Genomic DNA, 15,287 nt, shown 5'->3' on the forward strand with positions numbered 1-15,287 from the left:
AAACAACGGTCCCTACCGGGCGTAGCTTAATATGCACCGGTCGTTGATTAGAATGATCGGTACGAAATGACCACTGAGATTCATAAGGACACGATACCAAACATTAGGTGTGGATTATATTTATGCTAGCTGGGCCTGGGAGCTACACATTACAATTGTGATCTGAAATGCAAAAAGAAATACCTATATCTAAAATGTACTAAACTGCATTACAATTAATCATTGAAATACCTACAATAAACCATTTACAGTGGTAGTAAACTTGAGAAACTAAGCAAATACATCAACAAGTAGTGCAAAAAGAAGCGTGTGTTGGTACTGACTGAACTTTGAACTCTGACCTGACCTGAAATATCAACACAAACACACATGTTTCGTGTGTTTACATCATTTGTTGTCTCAAATTAATGTAACTTATTGATCTAATGATACTATACTATACTACTTGTTTTTATTTACTTGATTCATAATCTAGGTTTGCTGAATACTAGGCCTAGCTAGGCTAATTATTGATTATTTATTGGCATAAAATAGGGTTTTTTCCTCACTCGTTCAGACCAGGCCAGGCAGTAAGTCACAGTCACAGAGGACGGTGGCCCTCTACTCTACTCACTGTCTATATACGTCGCCGCCTTAGGTAGGCTAGCTTAGATAGGCCCTATGTAGTAGATTAGAGGTAGATCATGGAGTATATATATGCATACTGTAGGCTTAATATATAGTTAGAATAAAAGGTATTATTAAATATTAATGATCAATAAATTTTATTAATAAGCCTATATTATTATTAGTTTTACAATTTTTTTACAAATAAAACACTGTTTTGTTAATAATTAAATTCAATAATAAAATAAAAATTGATTTAATCAGTACTTGTTGCAGAGAAGTATCTAATCCTCACACACCAATAGGCCTACATAATAGTAGAAGATGGATGAAAAACAATTGGTTTCTGGTCTATACAGAGGGTTATCACAGAACATCGTCGTGGATGAGGATACAGATATCAAGGTAGAAGTTATACTGAAGACCTAATGACTAGAAGACATGTCTATCACACACAATGATGTTGTAACACATTTTCATTTAGACATTCATATTATGCGTTGTCATAAAGTAAACCATCTCCTTTGTTTTAATTGCAGGAAGCCGGAAATTCTCAAAAGTTCATAAATAGTTTTATTACACGGAATGTGCCAGCAAGTCGTCAAACGACCATAGAAGGGTTGACGGAAGGCAAAGGAAAATGTTTTTTAAGCTTGGAAAAAGTGAAGTTGAACCGTACGAACCGGAAGCGAGTCGCCAAAGGAAAGCAGAAAAGATTAACATCAAAAGAAAAAAAAGCATTGAAACTGTTTGAGATTTCAAAAGAACATCAAAAGTAAAGAATAGATGTTTATTTTGTATTTTTCTGTTTTTCAGAGAGAATATAATCCCACTAAACTTAACATTGGCTTATAACAGATGGTCAAACTGAGCGCTAACTGTATACAGTCAAAATTTGATCTAGTATCACACTTACAAGGACCAGTACCAGTACTCCATGATACTCGCGGGTGCAGGTCAAGTCGGCCCCAAACCGTCTCGGCCAAAGTCAAGTCGGCCCCACGTCAACTCGGCCTCAAGTCAACTCGGCCTCACGTCAACTCGGCCAAAAACTAATCGGTCAACTCGGCCACAATAAAGTATGGAACGCAAAAAGTGCTTAATATTATTACGATTCTTACTATCCACGTTTTAAAAAAAATGAAGAAATAAAAAATATAATATCATATAAAAAAATGAACTCATTGCCGATGAATAGAAGTACCCGCGTGTTACAAAAAACATGTGCAGGTACCGTATTTTAGGAAATCGAAGACGGAGGCGTTTTTGTGCATGATTTGCGTTTTTAAAAAAGGGGAATCCCCCGGTCAGCGAAAACACGTAGCAGTTGTAGATATCGAAAAAGCTGGCAAACGCGCAGGGAGGCTCAGCTACGAAATTTTATTAAACGTAAATAAAGGAAAGTTGGTGAAATCCTTCCTATTTTTTTTGCTAAATATATTATTGTCTAAATAATAATATTCATTAAAAGTCAGAATTATTCATAGTTAAAAAATTGTGAAGAAATATTATTTTATCAATCCCCTTCATTTGCACTTTTTGTGTTCCATACTTTAACGGGGCCGAGTTGACAGATTATTTTTTGGCCGAGTTGACGTGAGGCCGAGTTGACTTGAGGCCGAGTTGACGTGAGGCCGACTTGACTTGGGGCCGACTTGACTTTGGCCGAGACGGTTTAGGGCCGACTTGGATTGCACTATGTTTATGATGTGTTGCAAGGTTGTGATTAGTCTATTGTTGAGCCTTAAGTGCAATACAGTAAAACCACTATGAAGGGGACATCTTTGGACATAATACAGTGTACCATTATATAGGGGTATCCTCTGAATAGGGGTGTTCTAAAAAAGGGGTAGTATTTATTAGTCACGGAAGAATACTAGATGAAATAAAATAAATACACTGCATGATACCACTAACAAGTATTCAATTCACAGTACCCTGTATTAATAAACTATTTAGACTATGGAGCCCTCTAGAAGTAAAAAACTTTCTTTTTATTTTTTTTAGATATGAAATGTATATACCACTGCATCAGCTATGGCTTGAATACATTAAAGAATACATGTTAACACACCTACCTAAACAGTGAGTTAATGACATCCAAAACAGCTGTAAACTTGCTTTTTTTTTAAATTATTTTATTAATAGGAGAGAGTTTTTCTTTTTTGTTGATCCAATCAATTGAAAAGTACGTTTCACAAACATTCAGTTTGCATTCACAAGTAGACTGTTGATCTTGGTTAGTCTGGACAATATGTTACCTCTGTGTTTTTTAGGGTGCTGTGTTTTTCTGCGACATTGACGTTTGTTTCCCTGGGTTTAAATAATGTCATCATATATATGTGAGAGGTTGCGTCCACTGTCATTTTGTTTATTGTATCTGTGGTTTTTCTTATCAAAATAGATTCTCTTGCTTTTCTTTCAAGTCACAAATTTTCTTTTTGTAATATTTTATTAATAGTCAGGCAGCATTTGTCACTATATTAACTTTACTTCATATATTTAGCCAAGTTTGATTTTTCACTTTTAAGTGATCAAGGACATCACAAGACACAACTTCCAACTTGTTGTCCAAATTCTAAACGCGTTTTTCATTCGCTGGGGGCGCTTTTTCAAAATGGCCGCCTATGCTATCAAGTACTTATATCTCGGCAACCACTAATCGTAGAGACTTGGTTTTAGTCTTAAAATGTTCGTAAGGTACATAATTCTATTCACTATAATGGAATATTTTGCCATAGAATGACCGTAAATACTATTTCTGACCATTTGACCTTTAACCTAATCTTATCATATCTCAATAACTATTGGTCAGAAAGAGTTGATATTTATCCCAAATTGTTCAGAAAATACATGTTTCTATTTGCTTTAATGCAAAGGTTTGTTTCAAGATGGCTGGAAAAACCATATCTAACCTTTGACCATAACCTGTGTGATATCCGCAACATGTTGGTTATAGATAACATTTTTCGACAGATTGCTCAGAACATCCATATTTGTAACACATTATTGATTTTTGAATTATTGATGCTTTAAAACATTCACTTAAGCTTGGAAATTAAAGTTTTAAAATAAATAAAAGCCACTCATTATCTCCATACATAATCCTAGCCTGTGATTGGCTGAAAGTTCAAGCAGATTACATTTCATGAGTTTAAATGGTAAGTGTTTTTTAAACCGATTTAAACAGTGTTTGCTGGGAAATCATACTTATTATTAGTACATATACATTTACTTGTATAATAATGTACCTATGCTGATATAAATATTGTACAGAGGCCTTAGTTAAATAGTTATAAACTATAGTTTCAGCCTAGGCCTTGTCGCTAACACCTAGCAAACAATGCTAGCCTGGTGAGATCCCCGTGGAACTCAGTGACAAGCCAACTCAGTGCCTGGCATGGTAACCTCCGATGATGTCAGTCAAACGATTGAAAAGCAAGACCAATTAGGAAAAGAAGCATTGGATAAATTTGTGACTTCACGAATGGTTGAAAAAACCGTAACATTTTGGGACCCTCAAAAGAAAAACAACTTCTCTTATTTCAAGCATGTAGGAGCAGTGGTGAAAACCAAAATTAATGGTCAACTAGTTTCAATTAAGCAAGAGAGAAAGCTGCTGTCTAGATTGTTAGTTGTGGCGAAGAGCAGGCCAGAGTTCGCTCTAAAGGATGTCTTAGGCAACTATGAGTTCAATAGCACTCCACCATCAAATTTCCATCCAGATGGAAGAATGATAATGCTTTCTGGAAAATCCAAGGTATTGCAGTCAATAACAGAACTCCCTCTACCAGATAATGTCAGCAGGCCTGTACAGAAAGATGATAAAAAGCAGCATCAATCCCAATTATTGATGGCATGTGTGTCATCAATATGGTAAAAAAGGTGTCTGATAAGTTCAATGCTTCTGACTTTGCATCTGAATTTGTTAACCTGATTGTTGGTATGAGCAAACCATATGATGAAGTTCGTCTTTTATTTGATCAATATCTATCAGGATCTTTAAAAGAATCTACACGAGAAAGAGAACACAGAAAACAACTACCATTCACTACCATGTCAATGACAACACTGAGATTAAGAACATTAAGACATTTTTATCGCACAAAGAGACCAAAGCTGAACTTACAAAATATCTGTCAGAGAAGATACCTAATCACTTCAAGAACAACACGAAGAAGGTCCTAGTAACACATCACACGTCCATGATGGCAAACTGCAATCTCTCAGAAGTTATCATGATGCCAGAGATGAAACACGGACAACACACATTGGAAGAAGGGGACCAACTGGTCTTATTGTATGCCTTTGATTGTATGAACAAAGACCCAAGTGCCAATGTTGACATATTTTCTGTAGATACTGATGTCTTTATCCTTTTAACAGGAAGCTATCCTCTACTTCCTCCAATGACCACATTTGTAGGAAAAGAGGGAAAAAAATACCTATATGGGAATGCTATTACCGACTTGGAAAACAAATATCAGCAGCACTGATTGGATGGTACGCATTTAAAGGTACAGATAACACAGGTACATTTGCTGGAAAAGGAGTGTCCGCCCATTTCAAAGCACTTTTGAAATGTGACGATGAAATACTAGATGCATTTACTGTATATGGACTGACCTCTGAAATACCAAATTGGATTTTCAGGCAAATGGAAAGATATGTTTGCATATTATACAGTACTTCTAAGATCAAGGCAGATTATGTCACAGACTTGAGATGGATGTTATTTGCACAGAAAGGCAAGGAAGGACAACAATTACCCACAACCATGGAAACTCTTAGATCCCACGTGGAAAGAGCATACTACATGTCTATTGTATGTAATTCATCATGCAAGCCAACTCCATCTATTCCACCAGCAACTGACTACTCCTGGTAACTAGAAGATGGTCACTTGAAGCCGGTATTTTTCAACAATCCACCAGCACCAGAAGCTCTTCTAGAAATTCGTCGATGTACCTGCAATGGTTCATGTTCAACAAATCACTGTAGTTGTAAGAAAAACAACTTGCTCTGTACTGATGCATATGAGTGTGGTGATGGATGTGAGAATACAAAGGACTGGAATGTAGAGCTAGTAGACAATATCGATGAACTTTATTGACTGGAGAGGGTAATCTGACTATTTTCAATATTTATGGTATGTATTTATTTATTATAACAGTTCCATTGGTGATTTGAAATATTGATTTTGGAACAAGGGATATCATCAACAAAACCACAAGTACCGGTACAAGTTATAAACAATACTAGACAAATCTATAGTCTCTCAGTTGTGGATATTACTGTACATGCATTAGGGCAAGAGGTCAGATATGGCATTTCTGTTTGCTTTAAAACAAAACATTTAATTACAGTAAATATAAAAAGGCATACTGCGAACAATTTGAAACAAATGTCAAGTCTGTGTGACCATTAGTTACCGAGATATGATGATAGAAGGTCAAAGGTCAAACGGTCAGAAATGGCATTTTCAGTCATTTCTGGTCAAAATATTCCATTAGAGTAAATATAAATATGTACCTTACAAACATTTTAAGATTAAAACCAAGTCTCTACGATTAGTGGTTGCCGAGATATAAGTACTTGATAGCATAAGCGGCCATTTTGAAAAAGCGCCCCCAGCGAATGAAAAACGCGTTTAGAATTTGGACAACAAGTTGGAAGTTGTTCGTTGTGACGTCCTTGATCACTTAAAAGTGAAAAATCAAACTTGGCTAAATATATGAAGTAAAATACAAATGCTGCCTGACTATAATAATTTTAATGAAGAATATTTAAAAATAAATTGTCATCAAATTAAGACTGAACATAAATTATGCTATTGAAAGAAACCATAGATTCTGAAGCAAATAAACATCTAAAAATAGCACAATATGTATTCTATTAATAAACCTAATTGGTAATTATAAATATTACTATACTTCCCCCTTGTGTGAATAATTTGCAGATGGTACAATTTCGATAGATGTTTACACACATTTCCCATCTATTAATGATCTATGATATGATTAATAATTGAAAAATAAGACAGAATAATTAATTAATTACTTTATTGATAAACATAATCAATATACAGCTATATTTGGAAAGTTTTCTTTTCAGTCTTTTTTGTGAATCATTTACAGATGGTACAGTTTTCGTAAATGTTGTTTACAAAAGTTCCGTCTTCTCTCCTGATCTAAGATGATATTGATTATTTTCAAGGAAGCATCAATAACTGCTCAGACGTTTTTGAAAACATTCTTTTTCTTTGAGTACTGATCCAAAAAATATGTTTAATTAATCAAAGTTGTTTATCTTGTTCGTACCAAGCAATGACGACAACGACGACGGGCTTTGCGTCATACGTACGCTTCGAATGATGATTGCCTTGTATGTTATTGATAAACGATTAAGAAAGAAAATAATTAGATTTGCTTTCAACGTTTCAAAACAACTTTGTTTATCATCAAATGATGAAAGGAAATTTAAAAAGAGAATTTAGTTTAGAGATTATTTATTTATTCAAATTTGTTTTACAAGGGTAGCTCTCACAGCTGTACAGCTTACTTAAAGAGGCACTCTTAAAAACAATAAAGAAATATATACATTATAAATACATTCAAACATAAAGATACAAGAGGATTTATAAAGTTAAAATTCTCAAATTCATTACAAAATTAAACTTAGAAATTATTCTACTGCAGTTACTGCAGTAAACTGCATTTTTCCCTACAATAAAGTATGATTTCGTTTGTCTCAATGTACAAGTTTATAAGGGAATAAAAATAAAATTTCATTAATTTTCTCAATATTAAAGAGATGGTCCATACTGTGCATGTTAAAGATCATGGTATGTTATTCGAAAAGAGTAGGTGATCGTTTCCTCCGTTGATGTGCTGATTTGGTAGGCGCTGCACTGCTGCCGTGGGTCCGTAACCTAATCCGAATTTCCTTAGTTTCCAGTTAAGCTTAAGGACCAGTATAAACACCACCTTAAATTTGGTTTTTTATGTTTTTTTTATCCAGAGACATGAAGCAATTTCAAGCAAAACTTCTAAAAGCAGATCTTCATGGATGCATCATGACAGGTAAGTAGAACCTATTAAGGGGACACCTTTGGGACCCAAAAAAGTGTCCCCTGGTTGGTCATATATCGTTTGTTTCATGGTAAAGTGTCGCCCTTAATCGGGGTGTGTATAATTGTTTTCTTTGCTGCAAATATGTTTTTATATTATTATTGTTCTTTTGCAGTAACCAAATCTAAATGTCCAACATACATCGGACAGTCTGGTATCTTACTACAAGAAACAAGAAACGTCTTCAAGATAATCACCAAAGAAGACAAACTCAAAAGTAAGAACAACAACCAGAATTACCACAGACCACAATTGTTCTTACCACACCATTACCAGTACCACTACCAACACCACAATTATTACCATTATTGGTTCAATACTGTATAACCACAGACATTACCACCAACCATTATTCATCACCATTATTCACCAACAGTTACCATTAACAGTTAACCATACCATTTACCGTTGCTAAAATTCCAATTTCCACAACCACAATGATAAAACATTTTTTTTTTACAGCGATTCCAAAAGCAAACTCTATATTCACATATGAATTCTGTGGTCATGTGGTGGACATTTATGGAAATCAGTTCAAACACAGGTCAAGTCAAAGGTCAGCGAGACGGTTTAAGACCAAACCAACAGTAGATTTGTAACATTCTTACTGTAAGCCCGAACAATAGATTTGTGATGTACCGGATTCATATTTCGAAACAACCTGATATTTAAAAATACAAACTGCATCAATTTTATTTTTCAAATATAAAATTTATTCATACTATATAAACAATAAAATTAAATAGATTTTTTATATACAGTATAAACAAAACTTTTTATTTATTGTTGTTTAAAAATGTTTGCTTTTATGTTGAAAAAGTCATTTAAATCTCAATATTATTTTGAAAAAGTTTCTGGAGAAAGTTATTGTGCAAAAGTTTATTGTAGATGTTCCGAAGAAGATGTTTGTGTGTTACTGTGACCCTTGTGTCGAATGTGCTCTTTTTTGTGATGCGTCTTTCCATGGTGGCGCCGATTTAAAGCATCTTTAATGTGTAGATTTTCTTTTCTTATTTCACTCACATAATCTTCTAAATGTTTTACTGACGTTACTTCGACATTTTCCGAATTTTTTACTGATGTTGTCTCATAACCAGCATTGTTGAGAAGTGATTGAATTAAAGAAGAATGGTTTGGTTTCGGTAATGATACAGTCTGGCGACCTTTCTCGTTGGCTCGATCAATAACCGGTGCTCCGTCCGTGTCTTGTACCATTTTCGGATATTCAAAGTTTTTATCGTTGTTGAATGATATCGTCGGGAATGTGCTTGTTTGTTTTTTTGAAGAAATGTACCATTCAAGGAAAACATCTTCAGAGTTTCCGTCAAAGTTTTTCAGCATTTTTTTCCAGAACTGCTTGCATAATTTATGATGTAGATGTCTGATGTTGTTGTCGTTAACTTCCTCTGCTAGCAGACAAGTAACCATGGTGATGAGAATAAACAAAGTAGAACAATGCATCTTGGGAGTTTTCTTTAATAGTCTGAAAAATACAAATAAAAAACTTAATTTTTTAATTTAATTAAAAAAAATGTTAATTTATAAAAGATGTATTTACATATGTAAATGTATTTATATGTAATTACAACTACTTTAGGATATAAAAAGTGTATATTTATTTTTTTTAAATGAAAGAAAATAAATTAAGACTAATTTCACTTTTGTAATGATTGTATGTGTATGTTAGAAGTCTTCTTTGGGCATCCCTATTCTGGAGACACCTCTGTTCAGGGTACAGGGGAGTTGATATGATTTTACAGCCAACCCCGATTCAAGCGACACCCGTAAGGAGATACGTATACCACCTTAAGATAGACTCTACTCTATTTGCATGGTACACATTAAGTACACACTTAATGCGCTTAAGTTGGTTAGGCATTTAACAAAAATTATTAATACATGTAACACCTTTCATGACAATTGGATTTTTATATGAAGGACATCATCCCCTGTGGACTAAAACCTTGGAATTTTTTATTTTCTTAACCAATGTATCTCTGAAGGCATTGATGAATTAATACTCATCAATAATTATTAAAGGCATCACCGAAATTGAACAATGTACGCATATTTGATTCGGATACTGAAACAATTTTTCTATATTGATTATGAAATGATATTCAATAATCATAAGCGAAGGCTATTGTCTGAACTAGTGTAGGTATCGTACGTTTCATTAAAATCAATGATCTTCAGCAAATTAGCGACATATCTGCCGCGTGATTGGTTAAAAAGTACGTGGGGCATAAGACCTTCAAATCGCAACCTGCTCGTCCCTTGCTGAGAACTTGAGACAAAAGAATTCTTGTCGTGGAAATACTTCAAATACCTATCAGTGAGTTTTCTCACACGCGCATCTGTAGCGCGTTACCAAGCCTGATCTTTTCATTTGTTTACAAACCAAGGTGTAACCTAGCAACAAACACCTTGATTCTATGAGTATTTCTGGTAACGAGCAACTATTCTATTACATTTTTCATTTATACTAATTATAAATATATTTTGTTGTTGTAAAATAAGGTGTCACCCACCAAGCAACAAACTCCCTGATTCTATGAGTAACTTTCGTAACTTTATTTTAACAAACTATTTTATACCATTTTTTTTTAGAAATTTGTACTTATAATAACTTTTTTAATTTTGCAAGATATTTTAGTTAGGCTAGATTTTAATTTTAAAATGTGTATACTTGGTAATAATAATAATTGGTAATAATATAAATGTAATATTAATAATTTAAATACATTAATATTTATTTATTCTTTATTTATTTAAACAAGCTAATCTTAAACTTAATAGGTTAATATGTTTTTTGGTTATTCTACTGAAATAATCCTGCATCATAAATGTATATTTTCTTACCAATTATTAAATTTGAACTAAATGTTTAAAAATCTGGCCAATTATGTTCAGTTTACTTTTCTATGGTTAAAATTAATTTAAAATAATTATATTATATTATTATAAGTCATTTATTTAGAAAACATTGCTAATTGAAGTTCTAATTAGTTTAAAATAAATAATTACACATTGCAAATCTTTGAACATTTAATGTGAATATTCAAAATATATGCAAATATTCAAATATATGCAAATGTTCAGAAAAAAAAACTTGCACCTATGCATATAATAATATAATAGCATATAATTATAAAATAGCAAGTAAAGTATATTTTGCTTTTAAACTTTACAAATTTAGATATTTTTAATTTCAATGTGATGGCTGATATTATATGTGAATATTCAAAATAATATGCAAAATAATATGCAAATATTGAAAATATATGCTAATTCAGAACATCAATACACTTGCACCAAATAGAATTATATAAAACCTGTCAAGCAAAATATTTTGTTAAAAAGTAAATTTACATATTTCTAATTTCTATGTAGATATGCCGGATATTATGTATTTATAATTTAACAACTTCAAATAGACATTTTCACTTCTGCAGTATTGTAAATTTTATTTTATTAATTATAATATTGTCATATGCTTTTTAATTTCTTATACGTATAAATAAAAAACATTCTGACATAAAAATATTTTTATATAATAGAACAAAATAAAAGGCGACATCTTCAGGACCCAACAAAGTGTCCCAAGACCCAACCTCTTGTCAGGGGTGTTAAATTGGCTCCTTAATAAGGATGTCCAAAAAGGGGATCTACTAAACTATTAATTAAGTTATTAGTACTTAATGAAGTATGAATACAATTTTAATTATTACAACTCACCTCCACTTAAATACACCAAGTGTTGTTGTAAGAGCTCTGTTGTGATGTGTACACTGCAATGGTTTCATAGCAAATGAAGAGAGGCCGCATCATCTTTTACAATTTATACGTTCATCTCAGTCGGCAGGGGGTAACTTTGATTAAGATGTCTGCGCTAATGAGGCAAAAGATATCTCATTGGTTCTCAATTAGCCGTATCATTGTCCTTACATGAACACATCAGCTGGAAAATTACAACCGAAACTTTTTTGTTCGTTAGCGCGTTAATACGCTGTATCACTATCAATCGATATTCTTAATCAATACTATTAAAAAATTCAACAACGGAATCAGAGATTATATATCGACGAAGATTATTGTGCCATGAATTATTTAAAACAATTGACAATATCATTTAACAGCACTAATTCCTTTACGACTCGATTTCACGCTTTGTACCATTTGATACATTACGCAAGCTGTCAGAACATTGAGTTACTGGCCTCTGACGCGTCAGACCGTTTAATATGCCATGGTGGTCTGTAGTCGATGAGACGTAAACTGGTATTGTACTTGAAACACGTTCTTATCTAGTTTGCACTGCGAAATGAGGACATTTATTTCTGAATTTATTGATTTTTGTAATTGATCTATTAATGCCTTGAGATTATCAGTAGAATGATCGCAAACGCAATTCGTTTCCGACGTGGGGGCATTGAAGGTGGTCTATAATAATGTTGGTGGGAGGTACAATTGTTAACGCAAAACTAGATAACTTCTAAAGAGTTTTACAAAGCAGAAAATGGTTTTAAAGACCATAAGAAAAATGTAAAATATTTGCAAAAGACAAGGTTTTTGATTGGATGATACATATGCCCTTCATCGGTATTGAACACAATGTTTTTGATGGAAATATATTTTAATATTAACCTATATTTTCAATGTCAACAAAATAAACAAATTGTCATTTTTTCAATATTCTTTTAAAGATTGATATTAATTAGTGGTAAACAGGAGACCAACTGGGTTTGAAGTTCATTGACCTTTGTGCAATTCTTGGTTGTTTTTGCATCATGGTATTGGAAATTATTTGTTTTGAACATCACATTTGAAGCCTGTATGATATACCATAACCCTTAATCTAATCATGATACAGGCACCACGTGTGATACTGTATTGCAGAATCTGCGAGATAATCTGAAAAATATTCATATATGAAAATACAATACAGAAAATCAGTTTGAAAATAATACACTGAATATAATATACAATGTAGTTAAACATTTTAAATAATTTATTAATATCATCAACAATTAGTTCAGCAGATAAAAAACAATTGGATATAATAATATTAACAGAGCAATGTGACAATAAGTTAAACTTATGTATATATTACACAGTATATTATGCTATAAATGTACATGTTGTAAAGATGTGTCCTTATAGACATACAGTACCATATCACATAAATGACATATATTTGGCCAAAAAAATAAATAAATATCAATTGTCAAATTGATATTGATAAATGTTGAACATTGATTCTAGCAGACAGACTTAATTGTGGAAAAGTTTTATCAGATTTCATCTTTCGTTTATTGGCTTTATGTGTTTTATCGTGCTTTGGGTTGGGAGCACTTCCTGTGCCAAGACTTGACTAGAAACTGTTTTAGCCCGAAAAAAAATGGAAGAAAAGCATTCAAAATTATGTCGTTGTTATGCAAATGGAGTAGTTTACTTTAGGCACAGGTATGTATGTGAAGTCGTAGACACGTGCTGGGATGTGCAGTAGTAATTAGGTAGCTTTAGGGAGCAACAACCAACGACGTTAGGAACAAGGTCATGTCAAAATTCATTGTGCTAACGCCGGGAAGTTGGGAAATCACTCTATTTCCTGACTTTTTTTGTATTTTAAAGTTCAGACTATAAGACCAACGATGCATCAATGCGCATAGTCTATAAAATATGCGGAAAAGTAAAAGACCCATACTGTAACAAATAAAAACACCCTCAGATCATCAAAAGGGTTAAATATTAGAATGCCTTATTGTACTGTATATACAGTACGCTTGCAATACGCGTTCAAGAATTTGTTCAAACCTAATGTATTAATACGGGTACAGATGGCTGTGTACCTAACAATATGTGAGGACATTTGTAAAAGGGTTTTAACAGGTAAATATATTTACAGTCCTGTCTATAGTTTAAAAAAAAACCTGGAATGTTTATTATTTTACAATAAATTAAGATTAATTAATTACAAACATACAGAATTTTATATCAAGGTCCAGGTGGAAAAATATAGAAGAGGTCTGTTTTTCTGTAGAGCAAAACAAAAAAACAAAAATAGTCTAGGGAGCTTTTATTAGTTTAGAAGATTGATGCATTGCTGTCAATATTTCTTTGCTGTATGGTTGTATATTATAAAAAAAAATATTTTATAATAATTCACAAATATTATAAAAATGAAATATACTGCATATATAGCCAGTTCACATTGAAATAATTATGGTGCTTTAGCACAAAACACTTTATATAATCTAAACAGTACATTTAAGGTTTGTTGAATTGTAATACTGTAATATAAACACACACGCACCAGGGAGTTGTAATTAATTATTAACTCCATACACACACTAAGCAACCATGTTTAATAATGATCATACCTTGAAACTTCATTCTTATAAAATACATACATAACGAAAATTTGTTAATAAACAATTCTTGATTTCATAGTATTACAACTACCAGAAGAAGTTCGAACAAGCTTTACAGCACCATACAACAACATACCTTTAATTAATGCAGAAAAATCGCAATAAATATTGTAAATGTTATGTTTCAGAATTTGTTTAGACTTCCGTCAATTGGAAGGCAATTTTAACCTTTTTTTGGTAAAGCCAGAAACACAAATCGCCACTTAAAAATACCTGTACTCAAACTTAATGGGCCATGGGACCATTTTCATAATTTGACACAATTTAGCAGCCTAAACATGGTTTGTTTGTTTGCAAATATACAGTTGAGTTTGTTAAAGTCCAAACCAGGTCATAAAATATGTTTTAAGTTAAGTGAATTTTAACAGATATAGCTCAGGTTTATTGACATTTCTAGGATATCACAAAGCTTGGAGCAGACCCAAGATATTCTGTATTAAATATGAGATACATATAATGAGTGGCCGAGCGGTTAAGTTAGTTAGTGGAACCATAATTAATTTTTTTTAGTCTTCTCTGATAAGGACTATAAATTGTAGGTCCAGTGTTCACATCTAATCTAGCTTACTTTAAAGAAGCTAGTACATCTTTCGACACAAGTAGAGATTTAGTCCGGTGTACTAGTCCACACACACAGCACTATGCAATTGGTACTGGACCGTTTTAGAGGTGTTTACCACCTGTTGGTTCCATTCTTCACTAATGTACAGTACATCTTAGTGAGAAATTTGAATAAATAAAAAAAACAATTCTCAAATAAAAATCAGTAGACAGAACTAAGGTTAGCGGATTGTGATATAGATCTGTTCATCTTCTTTACTAAGTACGTCTTCAGATTGCCTTTTCCTTTAATGGACACAAATCCACGGCTTTCGCAAGTAAAGCCCAGCTCATTCAATACGCTGGCAGTCTCCTCTGTAACCTGGTGTAAAAGAAACAATGATAATAAATGTCATTGAAAAAACAATTACCAATGCATACCAATACTAATTTTTACATATAACATACCAATTATTACCAATACCAATTATTTTACCAATACCAATTGTTTTACCAATACATACCATTACGAATATATACCAATCATTACCAATACAGGGTACATACATTACTAATA

The 15,287-nt window shown here is 32.6% G+C and overlaps 4 protein-coding genes across 7 annotated transcripts in view; 1 reads left to right on the forward strand and 3 right to left on the reverse strand.

Moving 5' to 3' along the window:
• LOC140057537 (cleavage and polyadenylation specificity factor subunit 1-like) overlaps nt 1–328 on the reverse strand; it is a 32,668-nt gene extending 32,340 nt beyond the window's left edge. Inside the window, exon 1 of one of the 2 annotated variants that reach the window (XM_072103241.1) lies at nt 236–328. The gene's annotated coding sequence lies outside the window, so the exon portion shown is untranslated. The remainder of the gene's footprint in view (nt 1–235) is intronic. The other variant, XM_072103240.1, reaches the window with a different exon arrangement.
• A 38-nt stretch (nt 329–366) lies between these two features.
• LOC140057539 (ribonuclease P protein subunit p29-like) lies at nt 367–8,531 on the forward strand. Of its 2 annotated transcripts, none has more exons than XM_072103243.1 (7): nt 367–409; nt 871–1,011; nt 1,146–1,381; nt 2,614–2,691; nt 7,627–7,688; nt 7,852–7,953; nt 8,199–8,531. In XM_072103243.1, the coding sequence occupies exons 2-7, from the start codon at nt 931–933 to the stop codon at nt 8,333–8,335; spliced, it is 696 nt and encodes a 231-aa protein (XP_071959344.1). In that variant the 5' UTR covers nt 367–409; nt 871–930; the 3' UTR covers nt 8,336–8,531. The 2 variants fall into 2 exon arrangements, with proteins under 2 accessions (XP_071959344.1, XP_071959345.1); XM_072103244.1 differs by having other exon boundaries at nt 404–637.
• Nucleotides 8,532–8,615: 84 nt separating this feature from the next.
• LOC140057147 (uncharacterized) lies at nt 8,616–11,542 on the reverse strand. Its single transcript, XM_072102699.1, has 2 exons — nt 11,475–11,542; nt 8,616–9,219 (listed from the first exon to the last, which is right to left on the reverse strand). Exons 1-2 carry the CDS (start codon nt 11,540–11,542, stop codon nt 8,616–8,618), a joined length of 672 nt encoding a protein of 223 aa, XP_071958800.1.
• Nucleotides 11,543–12,698: 1,156 nt separating this feature from the next.
• The window catches only part of LOC140057856 (adenylate cyclase type 2-like), a 63,003-nt gene continuing 60,414 nt past the window's right edge, over nt 12,699–15,287 (reverse strand). For both annotated transcript variants that reach the window (XM_072103621.1, XM_072103622.1), the window contains exon 24: nt 12,699–15,092. In XM_072103621.1, the coding sequence (XP_071959722.1) occupies nt 14,934–15,092 (159 nt within the window). In that variant the 3' untranslated portion in view covers nt 12,699–14,933. The remainder of the gene's footprint in view (nt 15,093–15,287) is intronic.

Source organism: Antedon mediterranea, chromosome 8, assembly GCF_964355755.1.
Source record: "Antedon mediterranea chromosome 8, ecAntMedi1.1, whole genome shotgun sequence".
Classification (NCBI taxonomy): Eukaryota; Metazoa; Echinodermata; class Crinoidea; order Comatulida; family Antedonidae; genus Antedon; species Antedon mediterranea.

Coding starts and splice junctions, on each gene's coding strand:
- LOC140057539 (XM_072103243.1), top strand. CDS start 931: ATGGATGAAAAACAATTGGTTTCTGGTCTATACAGAGGGTTATCACAG. Junction 1,382..2,613: donor ATTTCAAAAGAACATCAAAA/GTAAAGAATAGA, acceptor TATTTTTTTTAG/ATATGAAATGTATATACCAC. Junction 7,954..8,198: donor CAAAGAAGACAAACTCAAAA/GTAAGAACAACA, acceptor TTTTTTTTACAG/CGATTCCAAAAGCAAACTCT.
- LOC140057147 (XM_072102699.1), bottom strand. CDS start 11,542: ATGAAACCATTGCAGTGTACACATCACAACAGAGCTCTTACAACAACA. Junction 9,220..11,474: donor CTTGGTGTATTTAAGTGGAG/GTGAGTTGTAAT, acceptor TGTATTTTTCAG/ACTATTAAAGAAAACTCCCA.